The sequence below is a fragment of the Argopecten irradians genome, chromosome 1, assembly GCF_041381155.1.
Source record: "Argopecten irradians isolate NY chromosome 1, Ai_NY, whole genome shotgun sequence".
NCBI lineage: Eukaryota > Metazoa > Mollusca > Bivalvia > Pectinida > Pectinidae > Argopecten > Argopecten irradians.
In genome coordinates, this window is record NC_091134.1 from 50,124,257 (window position 1) to 50,142,266 (window position 18,010).

At 34.9% G+C, this 18,010-nt stretch overlaps 1 protein-coding gene across 1 annotated transcript in view; it reads left to right on the plus strand.

Moving 5' to 3' along the window:
* LOC138331494 (uncharacterized) overlaps positions 1-18,010 on the plus strand; it is a 33,673-nt gene that overhangs the window by 236 nt on the left and 15,427 nt on the right. Inside the window, exons 2-4 of the mRNA XM_069279170.1 lie at positions 5,254-5,375; positions 15,614-15,678; positions 16,158-16,195. Coding sequence (XP_069135271.1) covers positions 5,254-5,375; positions 15,614-15,678; positions 16,158-16,195 — 225 coding nt within the window. The remainder of the gene's footprint in view (positions 1-5,253; positions 5,376-15,613; positions 15,679-16,157; positions 16,196-18,010) is intronic.

Sequence of the window (18,010 nt, forward strand, 5' to 3'; positions counted from 1 at the left end):
TTTCCTAACGTCGCTGTCATACTGTAGCTCCGAGCTGTTCAACAGGTTGGGCACAACCCTGCATATGGGTTACAGTTACCCATTTGAGTAACAGTTACCTGTTTGCAGTAATCAATAAGTTACCCAATTGAGTATCTATGTGAAAAGAAAACTCATAATGTTGTTTTAAAAATTATCATAAAAAAGGGCGTCATAATTATTTGAATGCCTTACAACTGATCAAACTCAAAGACTCTATGTTTCTGTGGGTGAAATATCAAATTCTGTTGTCTAACTTTGTTGTAAGATGACAATTTAGGTGCTCTCCATTGACTTCAGTGTATAGCTATCAGGAAAATTCATTGCAAATGTCATGGTTGAATGAGTTTTACCTGTGTTCTATTTTTAGCACCATGCATAGTAAGCAATGGAGGTGTATTTTGTGACTTTAACCAAAATTGAGACAATGAAGTCAGAAGTTTGTCCCATTTAAATCAATAATGTACTATGTTATGTTAGTAATGGTGCCATGTCAAAATTATTACGCCTTTTTTTGATAAAAAAGTTTAAAACAACTTCATGCATTTTTCTTACACAATATTCCTCATTTGGGTAACTTAATGATTACTCAAACAGGTAATGTCAACGAGGTATACAAAAACTTCACGGATTTTTTATACACTGAAAGGGAACGCGCCTCTATGAAAGTAAATCCATCGATCAATCACAAAAAATCAAACAAATTGTTTTGTAAACCCTTCTTGAACGAGGAGCTACAGAAACAGTGGGACAATGTTTGTGAAAAAGAAAAAGTATGGCTAGGATTTACTGGAATTGGAAACCAAAAGCGCGCGCTCAAGGATACATACTGCAGGGAAAGGAAAATGGTCTCGCGCGCAAAACAAAATAAGGACGCAGGAGTTGACGTCATTCCATATGAAGCTCTAAAAAACGATGCAAGCAAGAGAATGTTATTCGATATTAACAGTACCTGTTTTATAAATGGAATTGTACTGGATGATTGGAAAAGGGGCATGGTTAACCCTATAATTAAACCGAAATCAACAAACCCCTGAGTACCTCTCTCATACCGTGGGATCACATTACTTTCAACCCCATATAAAATATACTGTGACGTACTGAATACTCATCTGTCTAAATGGCTAGAATCAAATAATTTAATTGAAGATGAACAGATAGGATTTCGTAGGAATAGAGGATGTCAAGATCATATATATATGTACTGTATTCTATTATTAATAATCGGAAACGTTCAAATCAATCCACATATGCCTGTTTTATAGACTTGAAAAAAGCGTTCGACACGGTGGACCGTGATCTTCTGTGGATTAAACTTAAAACGTCTCGGAGTAAACGGGTACATGTTTAAGGCGATAAAGTCTCTTTATGATGACGTCAAATGTTGTATTAAAGTAAATGATCATCTCACCGACTGGTTCAGCGTAAGAAGGGGATTAAAACAGGGCTGTGTGGCTTCACCGACACTTTTCTCTGTGTATATTAATGACTTGATCAAAGAACTTTGTGATATCGATTGTGGAATCATTGTAGATGATGCAGACGATATTGTACTACTCGCGTCAACTCCAGACAAACTCCAACGCCTAATTGATCATGTCGGTTCATGGTGTAAAAAATGGAAACTATCTGTGAACCACAGTAAATCAAACGTAGTTCACTTCCGTCATTCTTCTGTACCTTTAACGAACACCACTTTCTCTTTGGAAAACACTCCAATTGACATCAAAGACAAGTAAAAATATCTGGGAATCTGGTTTGACCAACATCTTACATGGAACTTCGCCATACAGGAATTAGCTAAATCAGCCAGCCGGGCACTTGGAGTTGTAATAAGTAAATTTATCGCTTGTGGAGGAACTAGTACAACCAATTATGTTATATGGATCCTGTATCTGGGGATAGCGGAACAACAATTAATAAATAACATACAAAAACGAGCGATGAAAGCTTATCTTGGAGTAAATGAATATACGTCAAATGTTGGAGTTCTTGGAGATTTTGGATGGAAATCATGTCAAGCAAAACAACACATGGAAGTTTTTAGACTTTACTGTAGGTTACGTACTGTTAATACGGGTCGACTTTTATATAGAGTGTATATGTCTTCCAGGAGAGGAAATTCTTGGGAAGCGAGAGTCCGTAAACTAGGAAAAAAACTCAATGTTTTAGATATTGTCGATAACCAAACATCGGTAAAATGCAAACTGCAAAAAATATCTACCACTATTAACAGGAATGACGAAATCGTTTGGTTCAGCAAATTGTGGAGCGATAACACCGGTAGTAAATTGACAATGACTACCGCAAGTTTCGTACAGTATGTAAGCTTAGGATACAAAAGATACTTGCTACGTTGTTTCATTGCTACTTGAATATGCATTAATTTCTGAAATATAAAGACTACGAAATTGAAATTTATCCTATACATAGATATAATCTTCAGATCATTTTCAATGCATACAGCGAACAATATGGGTGGTCAGTTGCCTCGCTTGACCAGGAAAATACTCCTCTAAAAATAGAGCGAAGTCAAGCTTTACATAGAACATGACGTATTTTTTCCAAAACGAGGCCGCAGCAACAAACGGAAGCGTGCAACAAAATGTCAAATAGAAGTGACAGTCTTGCCACGGCATGTTTAGTTAAAAACAACAACAACAAATCGAAGTGCGAGGGACTGTTTATACATATCATATAATCTAAAACACTCCATGTTACTTACATACGCTCGCTAACTTTGTACACCAAATATACATGTAGTTAGTCTGCGGCTGTTTGTGCGCTGGCATATGTGTTGAAATTTAACTCACCACGTGCAATGCCGTTACACGAGTCCCAACAGATCCCGGCAAGTTCCGCTTGAGATGTGGCTTCTGTTTCTTTCATTGCTACATGCCATTTCTGAATTTAATTCCCTATAGATATCCTAGGGTGCTACCGAATCCATTAATATAATTTCCTCCACTTTGTTGCCGATTCAGATATATTTTTTTCATCGCACACACTTTCGTTCAGCCATTTTGTTTACTTTTAGTGCGTGACAATGCGCATGCGCCAAACTTCGACAACACAATCCATCGCAGCTTCATTTGCATATTATTTTGTCTGACGGACACCGTAATAAATCAAGGATTTCCTTCAATTTTGTATTCAAGACACATTTGTTCAATCTCAAACACATAAAGAAATTAAATTGAGATATTTTGATATGTTTTTTCATCTTTTCTTCCGCTTATCGCATTTCACAAAAAAATATTTATTTGGTTGGGCGAAACCTACCTTTAAGACATAAAACATAAACTGATATTATTCAGGGTAAGATTTTATAAATGTTTGCATCTAAAAATAACAAAAACGGTATTAATGCTAGCTAAATTCAATAGGTTTTGAGCAGTGTTCATCCTTCTTTATTCTTGAATTGACAGAAATTATTGTATCATTTCAACTTGTTTGTACTAACCTAAAGTTTGTCTTACTATATACCCGATTTCATATTTCAAGTATTGCAAAAATAGCAGATATTTTACTTTAAAAGTTGTCAAAAGTGTGATTCCTTTAATAGCCCACCATCTGATTTAGCCCACCATCATTAGATGGTGGACTATTCAAATCGCCCTGTGTCCGGCGTCCGGCGTCCGGCGTCCGTCCGTAAACAATGCTTGTTATCACTATTTCTTAAAAACTACTGCAGGGATTTTGTTCAAACTTCACATGGAAGGGTCCCCTTGGTCCATAGTTGTGCCATACAGATTTTGTGGCTGATCGGAAAAACAAGATGGCCACCAGGCAGCCATCTTTGATTTTGGCAGTTGAAGTTTGTTATCGATATTTCTTGAGAACTACAGAAGGGATTTTGTTCAAACTTCACATGGAGGGTACCCTTGGTCCCTAGTTGTGCCATACAGATTTTGAGGCTGATCGGAAAAACAAGATGGCCGCCAGACAGCCATCTTTGATTTTAGCAGTTGAAGTTTGTTATCAATATTTCTTGAGAACTACTGAAGAGATTTTGTTCAAAATTCACATGGAGGGTACTCTTGGTCCCTAGTTGTGCCTAGCAGCCATCTTGGATTTGGGCAGTTGAAGTTTGTTATTGCCATTTCTTGAAAACTACTGAAAGGATTTTGTTCAAACTTCACATGGAGGATTCCATTGTCCCTAGTTGTGCCATATAGATTTTGAGGCTGATCGGAAAAACAAGATGGCCACCAGGTGGCTATATTGGATTTTGATAGTTAAGGTTTGTTATCACTATTTCTCAGAAAGTGCTGAAGGGATCTTTCTCAGATTTATTATGTATGTTCCCCTAGGGCCCTAGTTGTGCATATTGCATTATTGGACCAATCGATGAACAAGATGGCCGTCACGCCGCCATCTTGGATTTTGATAGTTGAAGTTTGTTACTGCTATTTCTCAAAAGGTACTGAAGCGATCTGTCTCAAATTTTATGTGTAGTATGTTTGAAAAAGTTTAAAAGTAGAGAAAAGATCCATCTTTCCATTGTCAGACATAGATCATTCTTTGGTGGGCGCCAAGATCCCTCTGGGATCTCTTGTATTTTCTTATTTTTTTGGGGTGTTGAAAAAACGACATCTGAACATATGATTTTTGGCGACTTTTTTCATGGTAAAATACTAAGATCCTCCAACCCAAAAAGCAGAAAACAAATTCTGTTGCAATTATTTGGATGTTAGGTCTCTGATTTTCGTATTTTTACTGGACTACTTAGCAGGAGAAGGGTACATGTATTAACAAAATTTATTGGTTATCTCCCCTTGACTGTTAGTACATTATTAATACAGTCTGTACTTCAAAAATTATCTTTTCTTATATACTTTCATTCAATCTTTTATATGCAGGGTTTGACGTCACCATATCCTTTTTAAGCATAGAAAATCGAAAGCACCCACTTCTTTCTGAAAATCCATTTAAATTACACACATATATATTTATATAGTACCTCATTTTATCTTGGAATACCCAGCGCAAAGCTGCAAACCCTGTAATACTACAGCAAGTGATATATATATAGAGAGAATACATATCCAATTCCAATTCATTGGATGCAGCTATTTATGTATATATATATATGAAGTGACCTAATACTGCATAAATTGACTAGGTACCACTTCCCGTTCTTAACTGCATTAAGTTAACATCATTTTTAGAACAGAAATATCAGTTCTGTTACAATGTTTATACTGAATGTGACCTGAAATATCATTGTTTCAGAAGACTCTCCAGAATATAAGGTGACCCAGAGTATACAGATCCGAGAAGATTATGGCTCAGAGGAGATTCGGTCCATCATTAAGGAAACTTTCCAACTTGATGATGATAACATGGTGCTGAAGGTCAGTCTTTTGGTGTATAGTAAAACCTGTCATAACAGACACCTGTCCATAACGGACAGTGCAGGGGAAATCACTTGGTATTGATAATATGTATAGTAGATAACTTTCTGATGCAGATATACCAGGCTCTAATTTTTAAAAATATTGTCTGGTGACTGCGAAAAAAAGTATCACAGACACTTGAAACTCTGTCATCACTGTGTTGTTGTTTACTTATTTTTAGGATTCATGTGATGATATGAATATTCACAACTTCTTTCTGAGGAAATGTTAACTTAGAAAACATAATAGGTGTTTCGGTCTATTTGTTAAATAGATGTTACAATCAAAAGATACACTGATTTATATCAGGGGCTAAGTTGAAAGACAATGCTCTGATTGGCTTTTAAATGTTGTTTATTGACTTACAGCTACTACAGACAGTGCACACAGTCAAATGTAACATCACCATCTCTGTTGATATAGGCTCATTAACCTACAAATAAAGCCTTCAGTTTACAAACATTAGGTATATGCATAGAGGTTGGTTAAAAAAAATGGAATTACAAATTTCATTAACAAAATTGAAACATTGGACTTCAAAAGAATTTCCTTTGCTTTTATTTCTGGAACAGTTTTAATTTCCTGCTCCACTGATGTCATGATCAGCTGTTACATTCTGTTATAAGTTAAGACATTTATTGGAAGTGAAAACATATGTGTACACCAAATATTGTATTACATTTACTTTAGATAGATCTTATAATTGTAATATACTACTAAACTAGGTCTTTGAATTAACAAGAAATTGTGCAAGTAAGTTGAAAACCGTTATATAGGCAAGCAGTTTCGAATGATGGAAAACATTTGCACCAATAAATAATTTTTTTCCAAATTAAGATGATAATAAGGGAGAAGTTATCAAGATAATCAAGATAAAAAAATCTGGTTATTACCTTTCCAAAACAAAAAGCAATAGTTTCTTAAAAACAATAATAACAATATAAATAAAATTTATATTAATGGCCTAAGTTGAGGTTACAACTGGAGACAAATGCAAGATTTCCTGTGTAACTTTTGCTACCAGTGAAGATTCATTTTACTGTCTTGTGTAGTGATATCATTAATAGACATTATATAAATACTACCTGCATAAGAGGGTGACAGTAGGTACCTAGTATCACCTTGAGGATATCACTGTCACCCGATGCCAAGCCGAGGGCGACAGTGGTAGTGGGAGGGGTGACATTGCATTGTAAAAAAGAATACTCACAATAAGCATTCAGTTAAATATTCTTGTTGTCTTGTCTCCTGCATTTGTTAAAATATGAACATTTTTGTAAATGATAAAGTCCTACTACTTTTCTGAAACGGCTTTTAATTTTGAAATTCGCAAAAGTTACTACCTGGTAACTTACCGTTAATACTACACTCATCACCATCTTCTGAAATTAAAATAGATAATAGTTAATTTTCATACTGCATCTTATGTTTCCCGCCGCCATCTTAAATACCGTGCGGTAGCTATATAGTTGACTATCACTGCGCCAGACAACAAAACAGCGAAATGAATCTCCAGTTATCATATATTACGCAGGAAATCTTGCATATGTCTTGTGTTGTTACCTCATCTTAAGTCATCGATATGTAGTTTCTTATGTTATTAATGTTTTTAAGAAACCTTAAAATTTTGCTCCCGAAAGGTAGTGGGCCTTTAATGAATTTTGGTTTTGTCCTGTCACATGTTTACAACATTAGCAACATCACAAAGACGCTTGTAATCACATGTTTTCCGTTCACCAAATTACCAACGGGTTAATAAAAACCAACATATAGCGCTTAGATGGTAAACGAAAAGGTGTAGCTTAGATGGTAAACGAAAAGGTGTACATGTAAACAGAATTAAAGCTCCGTACTTAATTTGAAAAAAGGATATTGATAAACAGACTAATTTGGCATAACTATTCATTAATAGCTTTATATAAAAACAAAGATGGCCATAAAAAAAGAAACAAGTGTGCATCTTTATCAGGCTGTTAATATTTTGCTTTGTCAAAAACACACTTATCATCCGTTGCTAGGGCGTTGCTACGAACATGTCTGTTGTCTACTATTGTTGAAATGCTAACTGCCATGTGATAGTGTGAAATGCCAAATATCTCTCGACCAATCAAAATGCAGGACTCTCCCTTGAGGTATAATTAAGTCAAATAACACCTGTGGTACATGTAGAATATATAGAATAGAATAGCTCAGAATGATATTTTTCATCATTTTCCACTTTGATGACACTGAGCCCCCTTGATGAAATGTTTAGTGTATTTTTCCATTAAATTATGAAAAATCATTATAATGATAGCAAGAACTCAAGTCAAACATGTAAACTCTGCTTTGACTTCAATTCTGCATATTTCGGAACAACTATAAGCACAACATGTTGCATAGTGGCCATATTGAATTTGATGATTTTTGAACTTTGTTGCTGTTACACAAACTTTATATGAAGTTTCCCAGTGTGCTTTTATATAATATTTCACATAAAGAGGGTAAATATCCCTCTTGGATCTCACATTATCAGAAGTTTTTCCCCAAATAATTTTTAACCACCCCCCCCCCCCTCTCCACTTGTGGTACTTCAGTATTTTTACCTACGTATATATACCCAGGTGTGATATTCAGGTAATGATACATACATCCATGTACCTTTGTGTGATGTTTATAGTCATCAGATTCTACCTGTAATTTACCTGGGCTTTAATAGTACACAGATCTTTAAGTCCAGGATCAAAGCTTTTAATTGAATAAGCAACAAATGGTTATAGATATCATGCATTTACTTGGTAATCAAACTAAATTGCTTTCTGTTATTTAATGCGAAACAATCAAAACTTCCACCATAAAAACGGTAAATGATCTACGTGCCTTAATTAATTTTGTACTGATTGAAGTTTTGGATATGTTCCAATCCTCTTAGAGTCCTATAGTACATGTGTGTTGTGAATTTAAAGCTGACTGCAGATTTCGTATAAATCTGATAACATTGTACTGGAATGTATAAGGTTGTATATGTCAGATTATAATGCTGTTTTATATGCTGTTTCATACATACATATATACAAGAACTTGATTGAAAAGCAAAGATTTTAATGCATTTCATTTCATTTATTTGCATTTTTACTCCACAAACAAGGATCGATAGCAAATTACAAAGATAACATTACATGTATTTAACACAATAATAATAGAACAAGAACAACTTATGTATTCAGCAAGCCCGCTTTCTTCAGTTGAAACGACTTTTTAATGAAGAGGTAAAAATCCGACAGAAGTTGTAGTTCATAAGATGACAACACCTTTACTAAATTTTCATATTCTGTGAACATTGAATTAATTTTGTATATAAACAAGACAATTTCAATATTTCAATATAGCTTGATGAAGGAATTGTTTCTGTCAATCGATATCCTGACCAGAGTATTTGCAATGGTTTAATAGTCGAGTGAATATTTCATACAAGATCTAGAGCTGTCTGATGTTCAGTGTAATATTCAGTTACCTCCCTTTGAACTATACCATTTTCATCCTATGGCTTTTTTACCAGTATACAGCATTTGAGACCAAATCAGTGAAAATGATTTTGTAATAATATTACCACTCTGACAAGAATATAAATCTTCTGAATGCAATGTATGATTCATACATGCAACTTACAAATAAAACCTTTACCTGCACATGTATGAGTCATAATGTCTATAGAAGTTCACATTTGGTCTTGAAACTTATTTTGCAAAAAAATCTATCAGCGATATCAGAAGTTTGAAGTTAACACAAAGGATATAGTATGATTGATAATAGAGCCAAGTGATATATTGTATCCTTCTTCTAGACTATCAAAAACACAATGTAAATATAAAAAACAGTTCTCATTCAATAAATATATATGTGAACTGTTTTGTGAGATAAGCTACCTAACAGTGTGTTGAGCTGGGTAGTGAGGATAAATAGTGGTGACAGGTGTACGTTAACCACATCTCGCATTCTCCTGTTACTCCAGGCACATATGTGGTAAAGCTACTTATTACAGACATGGAGGTGATAGAGTACTGCCTGTCTAGCTGTGGTGTTAACACAGATTTCATATAGAAATCCTACATAACCTCCTGATTTGTACTAAAACTTGGAACACATAACTTACATAGAGCAGTAGTTATTATATTTATATTCCAGTGAAGTTCTCAAAGTTTTGAAAAAAATGAAATAGACTACCCACTATTCATTATTCTCCTTTAAGCTACTTTTAAAATCATGTCTATATTCAGTTTATTTCATATATTTTGGTTTAATGATATTTGATAGAGGTGTTTACTTTTAATGGAATTTTATTTTATATTATATTTATTTTATTTTATTTTTTTTTCGAATTTTTTAAACATAAGCAGACTCAATATTATTTGCAAAAATAATAAATTATATGATAGCATGATGGCAATTGTAGTATAAATGTGTGTAACTTGGTATAAACAAAACATTTTAGCATTTAGGCCTACTTATATACTTATAGATGTGTGGTTACAAATTTAGCTAAAATAATGAACATGCATGTCATAATGACTATCAGGATTCAAACTCTCACACAGAACATACTTTATATTCTAATCATCAACAGAGTATAGTTTTGACAAGAAATTCAAATCTAATCTTAAAACACATAATGTATATATATACACTAAATAAAATGTTTAAATGCTGGTATTAGTAAGTATTAAGTAATAGAAAAGGACAAAGCTCTTTTAATCTTGACAGATTAGTTGTACATAAATCTTATAATTCTTGTAAGATTATTTGTAATGGCATGATTTCAAGGTCACATTCATTATATAACAAAGGTTTGTTAGAGTATTTTGGTCAGTTAACTTTCCATTAAACATATATCTTCTGCGATATGTATCAGAATATCTGGAGTAACTGATAATGATCTTGCAGGGTTACAAATTTGAATAACCTTAAGCTTCATTTATATTACATTCAAGGTTGCATGTTTATGAGCCAAACATGCTTAATTATTTCAATTCATAGTCATATCCTCATGATCAGGATCAGTTATGCATGAGTTATACAATAATATTAAGGTGACATCTTTCATTGAATGATGCAATGCAAGTTGACTGTACATTACATATTCTTGATCAGCTTTTCATTGAATACCTAACATATTTCTATGCTTTATTGCTACTTGGCTAAGACAGATATAGACTGATGGGATATACATATTTATTAATTTCAATTAACATTTCAGAAACTAAAATTGTAATTACTTAACTATATACCTGGTAATGATTTCAACTGCTGAGACATGATATCATAAGATGCAATAAATACAGATGGATATATATCTATTTTAAAAACCTGATGCTTGTACCTTTTTCATGATGAAACCTAAATTTGTATCAAGAAGATCTTATCTTATCATTTATCATGATTAAAAAGCACAAATTATGAAAAATAAAACAATTACTGAAACAAACAAAAAGATTCAAGAGCTCTGAAAATTTGAGAGTTTTGTCAGATTGAAAAGAAGTATATATATACTGATATATTATACGGGTAATTGACGCTTTCCTGGATCACAAATAGAAACTGATTTAAAACAGAAGTGTTTAATTGAGTTAACCCCAGGGAAGTATAATTGGTAGAACATGGCATATGTTGGTTCCTATTTTGGTAGATAGGATAGGATTTTTTGATGTGGATGTTTTCATATGCTGTTTTACTACGTCTTGTTTGTACATAACTCGCAGCTGTAGTTCATCCAGGCTCATCATTCCCAAAACCTTATCTGTGAAAGTTTGGTAAATTTATAACCATGGGAAATCTATGAATAAAATGTTCCAGATGAATGTTGAAATGATCTTGTAAACTTGATATTAAGAGTCTGATTTTATGTAAACTCTATAAATTAGATGTAGACATAATTTGTAAAGATGTACAACTTTTGAGAGCTATATAATGAAAAATAACAATTCTATAGTTAAGCTAACAAATTTTAAATAAATCCATCCAGATGTTATGTTAGCATGGGATAGTTCTCACATGTGCAGCAACATTCCACTATAAAGATCTACAGGATTTGAATGAGATTATATCCTCACATTAACCCTTAGAGAGAGCTATTTATAGACACAGAATCTTACGTAATAGTGGAGTTGAATAAATCTGTCAGTTATTGACATGTAGATGGACTAGAGGGAGTAACAAATTAATTCATCACAGTTCCTTAATGTCAGCTATAATTACTTCCTATATACTCATCACCATCAGTGTTCTCTATATTTCTACTGTTAAAATCAGACGCTGTCTCGGAGAATTTCTGTGGTTAGGAATATTAATAAACAGGTTTTTTTTCCATGTTCTGTTCTAAGTGAAGTGCAGAATGTGGTATATACAGATGAATTAAGTAATACAGGCACATTGTGTCTCTTGTTTCTCAGGCTGTACCCCATGCTGTGTCCCTGACCTTGTGTAGAGGTGTAGAGAGAGTGGCCATATGTTGGTTTCAACTTTCATTAAATGTTTTTGAGCTAGTATCCCCACACACACAACAAAGGTAGGACTACCACTGGGACAATGCTTCTCTTGGGTTGTTAATTAATTTTAGACAGTATTTGACCAAATAAGCACACCGCTATTAAATAGATTATGATAAAAATGCAATAATTAATCAATTATTTCAATGATTCAAGCTCCCTCTCACTTTCGAAATGGAAGAGGCTTCATTATTGGTAGTATAATGTTGGACATCTGGTAAAAGGGTGGAACGACATTACATTATAACTGTTATATGAAAGGACATGGACATTTATATGGTGAAATATGGTTAATGATTCCACTTGAATTCTTTTTTCCATGCATGCCCTAGCTATGGCCATGCATTTTCTATAGATGTTTATCAAAACCACATTATTAACCTACGGTATGAGTCAAATATAATGACTTGTTTATATCTATAATACTTATAGTTACAGCTAGTGGTTTTTCCCATCTACCACAATGTTTTAGGATGTCTGTGACTGAAGTGTAGATAGCCAAGAAGCCCTCAGAGCTGGACACTTGTTCCTGCATTTCCGTCTTTACTTCTCTCCTAAATGGCTAGAGTTCCATAGCCGTTGGCATCTGCCCCGATTAGTTCCCCACTATTACTATAGCTTGAAAACTTTCTCCCATTAAATCGACCCTTTCATCCAATATTTAGCCTTGGTCACCATTACATTTTCTACCCCTGTTTTAAAGATTGGGCTTGGGTCCCTATAACATCTCCGGTATTCCTGTCTGAGTTGTCCTCAGATCGATCAATTCCATTTCCATTCCCAAATATTTGGCATTCTGTCCCACTGACAACTTAGTCTGAGATAGAACACCACTGAATGTGATGTAGCTAGGAACTGTATTCTGCCTGATACAACTTATAATCAATAGGTTTTGTCTTGGTACTGAAGTCTCAAGACCATTATAACAGTTCTGTATGGTATCTTACTTCTCTTCATTTCAGTTTGCATTGGTTGGTGTGTGCTTTATTTGCAGTTGTGATATTAATAGAATTAGTTTAATGTGATATTGATTTTAATTTGAACGCTTTACAAATTAAATTGAAATTGAGAAAGCATTAAGTGTAACATTTCTGTATTTCAAATCTAATGTTAGGCCTTGAAGAGCCACATAGACGTTGATGAACATATATATGTACTAACAATTTTTAATTGATTTAAGGAAAAATGTCCATAAAATGTTCAGCTTGTTCATTATTTAATGCTATATCAATGATTTATAAAAGAATATACCAAGGTACATATGTATTTCTATAATAAAACAAGATTGGGCGAGAATGGTTGTGGTATCTGCCCTTAGTGCTGCCCTGATCAGTGATGTCCTGCCTATAGATGCCTAGGGGTCCTATCTTATATATATAGAAGTTGGGATATATATGGATACATTAGGTATATTGGACACCTGATGGTGTCAGCGTTTTCCCTAGATCAATGCAGTAGTAGATATATATAGTGATATTGTTATGGTGTTGGCTAGACCTTATGACATGCCGTATTTCATCAGAGTAGTTTGTAAAAGAGAAACTTTACAATACAGGGGCTACGTGTATGGTTACTATGGTAACAGTTAACCCAGTGGTAAAATACAATACAGGGGCTATGGTAACCCAGTGGTAAAATACAATACAGGGGCTATGTGGGCTATGTGTATGGTGGGTATGGTAATTATAACCCGGTGGTTAAAAACAATACAGGGGCGATATGTATGTCAGCTATGGTAACCCAGTGGTTAAATACAATACAGGGGCTATATGTATGGTTGCTATGGTAACCCAGTGGTTAAATACAATACAGGGGCTATATGTATGGTGGCTATGGTAACCCAGTGGTAAAGTACAATAAAGGGGCTATATGTATGGTGGCTATGGTAACACAGTGGTTAAATACAATACAGGGGCTATGTGGGCTATGTGTGTGTGGCTATGGTAACACAGTGGTTAAATACAATACAGGGGCTATGTGGGCTATGTGTGTGGTTGGTATGGTTACACAGTTGTTAAATACAATACAGGGGCTATATGTATGGTGGCTATGGTAACCCAGTGATTAAATACAATACAGGGGCTATATGTATGGTGGCTAAGGTAACCCAGTGGTTAAATACAATACAGGGGCTATATGTATGGTGGCTATGGTAACCCAGTGGTTAAATACAATACAGGGGCTATGTGGGCTATGTGTATGGTGGCTATGGTAACCCAGTAGTTAAATACAATACAGGGGCTATGTTGACCAAGTGATTAAATACAATATTTAATATAAAGCCTACTCTGACTAGGGCTGGATATTTTAAGGGCTAAGATGATACAATACGTATTAATATTGTCAATATCCTGAAACAATATATGTTATGTATTGATGATACAGTGAAGCTCTTTTCGAAAATTTATTTACCATTACACTTGGAATAATGTGACAATAAAAAGATATCTTTAATGAAAAATCCATCAACCTAGCAAAATACATTTAATGTATAGCTAAATCTTTAGTTCGATCTTGTTTTCCCTATTGACATTATCATCGGTGTGAAGCTCTGTCCAGTATTTGTATTCTTAATCATGAAAATGCATTTCTGGTGCATCTAGGGGACACAGATGCTTGACACTTCCTTTTGATTGAAATGCTCTTTATTGTATGGTGTTTTAGCTACTTAAAGGATATATTTGGACAGGAATTTCCATTTTTTGTAACAAAAACAGTAGGTTGGGTTGTTAAAACGATACAGTGATATGTTAATATATCAATAATCGATATGCTGTTGAAAACGGATATGTACTGGTATGTCAATATATTGATCAGCCCCAGTGGTTAAGATGTCCTGACCCATAATTACAAAAGCCCTCCACCTCTTGGTTACTAGTTCGAAACCCATGTGTGGCTGTTACTAGGTATTCACCACATGTCAGTGGTTTTTCTATGAATACTCTAGCTGCCTTCCACATTCTTGATTGGCTTGTCCATATGCAAAATTGTATTATCAATAAATCATTTCTGTTGTAGAATTCTTTTATTTTGAAATTTTACAAGTAATGAGTTAAATCATGATGTGTGTCTTAATATTATGTACACTGATCCTACTGGCTACCTGTCCCTGTTACCACAACAAGAACAATTTGCTGTAGTTCGTTTATCTCCCCTTAGCTTTAAACTTGGAATTTGGGAAACAAACTATGATTATCAAGAATCCTTGATGATTCAAAGCTTACAGATAAGGAGCAAATCTAAAAGTGTTGAACTATTGATTTACTAACTAATTGAATGATTACTTTTGATTTTTTATCTGTAGGTAAAAATGTAATATACCATATGTTATCAGACAGTATCATAAGCATGTGGTATTGATAACTCCCATGTCTGTTTTGTGAGTCGGTTCATGTGGCATTTATTATCTTTTTACCATGACATAATACTTGCTAAATAGTGTGGAAAGGGTAACTATTCCTATTGGTAATGCTAGGTAAAATGTTCGGTAGAAATATTTCCAGTATTTGAATAAAAGAGCTGTTTCATCAACTTTATCTCTGCAATGTATAACAGAAATAACTTTGATTATGTCAGAGAAATGTCAAAGAATGTTTCGGCTGCTACAATTAGGGAATGTCATGTGTAATTAGCAGACTATTTGTATAATTACCAATCTCTTTTCTGTTGTCTCAGCTGAGGAACCACCGAGGGTCTCTGATGCCTATCAACTGTAACATAGCAAGTAATTCCAAATCAGTGTAAGTAGTACAGAAAAGTAAAACAAACTGAAATAAAGAAATAAAATTAAGATTGAGTAACCGAATCCATCAATTTGAATTACCAAGTTACTGCTCAATTGTTCTCAATTGTTATTAGGCCTGCTTGACTAACAGCTATTTGTTTATTAATTAGACTACAAATCAAAATTGGTTGTTGGATGATTGAAAAGCACCATGAGTGTATTTAAGTTTTCCCTTTGAATGAAAAAGAAACATTCAATCACTTAATGATTTCTTGTCTAGACATATAATGTCTGTCCTTACATAATTTCTCTTCTTTTTTTTCATATTAGAGTAATCAAAAAGTACTTAACCAAGGACGAAACTGTTAAAATATTTTTTTTTGTACCGGTATTTTAGGAATCCAATATTTAGATAACAAAAAATTCATTTTAATTTCCAGTTTTACGAAATAGCATGTCATTTCATTATATTGATAATGTTTATTTCATTTGCAGGCCCTACTCCTTAGAGGTTGTCCATAAATACCAAAATGGTAAGTTTATACAGTAAATATTGCTCCTGCAAAGGAAGATGTAAGATATAAAAAGTAACTCCCTGCTATATCACACAAGCTCATTCAATAATTTGGTGATATGATTTTTTTCTGAAGACAGGACATACTTTAATATTGTGTAGATAGGGTATCAGATACCTCTGTAGTCTTGTCTTTTCCTACTGCAGAGTTATCTGCCCTTGAGTGTAGGTATGGATTCTGTAAGGTGCCAGCACAGAGAAGTAATCAAGTGTTCTGCATCTCACTATCTGTCATACATAAGTGAAGCACTGTAGTTCCTTACAATAAAGGGTTGTTAACAAATATACATGTAAATTACCTTGCCCCAGTATTGCTTATGGAAGATGTATAAAGTTATATAGGTGATCATGACTGTAATTGAAGATCAAAAAGTCTGGTGTGTGAAAAGCTTCTTCTAACAAACCAAAAAAACTTACAATCAAGGTTGCACATTAATGCAGCCGCCATTTTCATGCATATCGGTGAATATGGATGAGAAAACCTTGTCATTAATCTGCTCTATAAACATAAAAAGTAATTTGGCAGGGATCACAGCAGTCTCCTTTCATCTGCTCATCTTCTAAAGAATAAGACAGATAGTTATGATGAATAGAATATGTAACCTATATAGACCTATACCTGTTATTTATTTGGTGTTCATTTGTAGAAGTTGCTTTGTTATGGAGGTTTTGCTGGCTATGGTGCTCTTTCCTTTCTGTTTGAGATAGGACATTGAGCTTAGTATCTCTGTCGGGTCTTAGTAGCTCTGTTGGGTCTCTATGATGCCTTCATTGGTCTGGTGCCTGATTCTGACCTTAGTATCTCTGTCAGGTCTCTCTGATGCCTTCATTGGTCTGGTGCCTGACGTTGACTCTGACCTTAGTAGCTCTGTTGGGTCTCTATGATGCCTTCATTGGTCTGGTGCCTGACTCTGACCTTAGTAGCTCTGTCGGGTCTCTATGATGCCTTCATTGGTCTGGTGCCTGACTCTGACCTTAGTAGCTCTGTCTGGTCTCTATGATGCCTTCATTGGCCTGACTCTGACCTTAGTAGCTCTGTTGGGTCTCTCAGATGCCTTCATTAGTCTGGTGCCTTACGTTGACTCTGACCTTAGTAGCTCTGTTGGGTCTCAATGATGTCTTCATTGGTCTGGTGCCTGACTCTGACCTTAGTAGCTCTGTCGGGTCTCTATGATGCCTTCATTGGTCTGGTGCCTGACTCTGACCTTAGTAGCTCTGTCTGGTCTCTATGATGCCTTCATTGGCCTGACTCTGACCTTAGTAGCTCTGTTGGGTCTCTCTGATGCCTTCATTGGTCTGGTGCCTGACTCTGACCTTAGTAGCTCTGTCTGGTCTCTATGATGCCTTCATTGGCCTGACTCTGACCTTAGTAGCTCTGTTGGGTCTCTCAGATGCCTTCATTAGTCTAGTGCCTTACGTTGACTCTGACCTTAGTAGCTCTGTTGGGTCTCAATGATGTCTTCATTGGTCTGGTGCCTGACTCTGACCTTAGTAGCTCTGTCGGGTCTCTATGATGCCTTCATTGGTCTGGTGCCTGACTCTGACCTTAGTAGCTCTGTCTGGTCTCTATGATGCCTTAATTGGCCTGACTCTGACCTTAGTAGCTCTGTTGGGTCTCTCTGATGCCTTCATTGGTCTGGTGCCTGACTCTGACCTTAGTAGCTCTGTCTGGTCTCTATGATGCCTTAATTGGCCTGACTCTGACCTTAGTAGCTCTGTTGGGTCTCTCTGATGCCTTCATTGGCCTGACTCTGACCTTAGTAGCTCTGTTGGG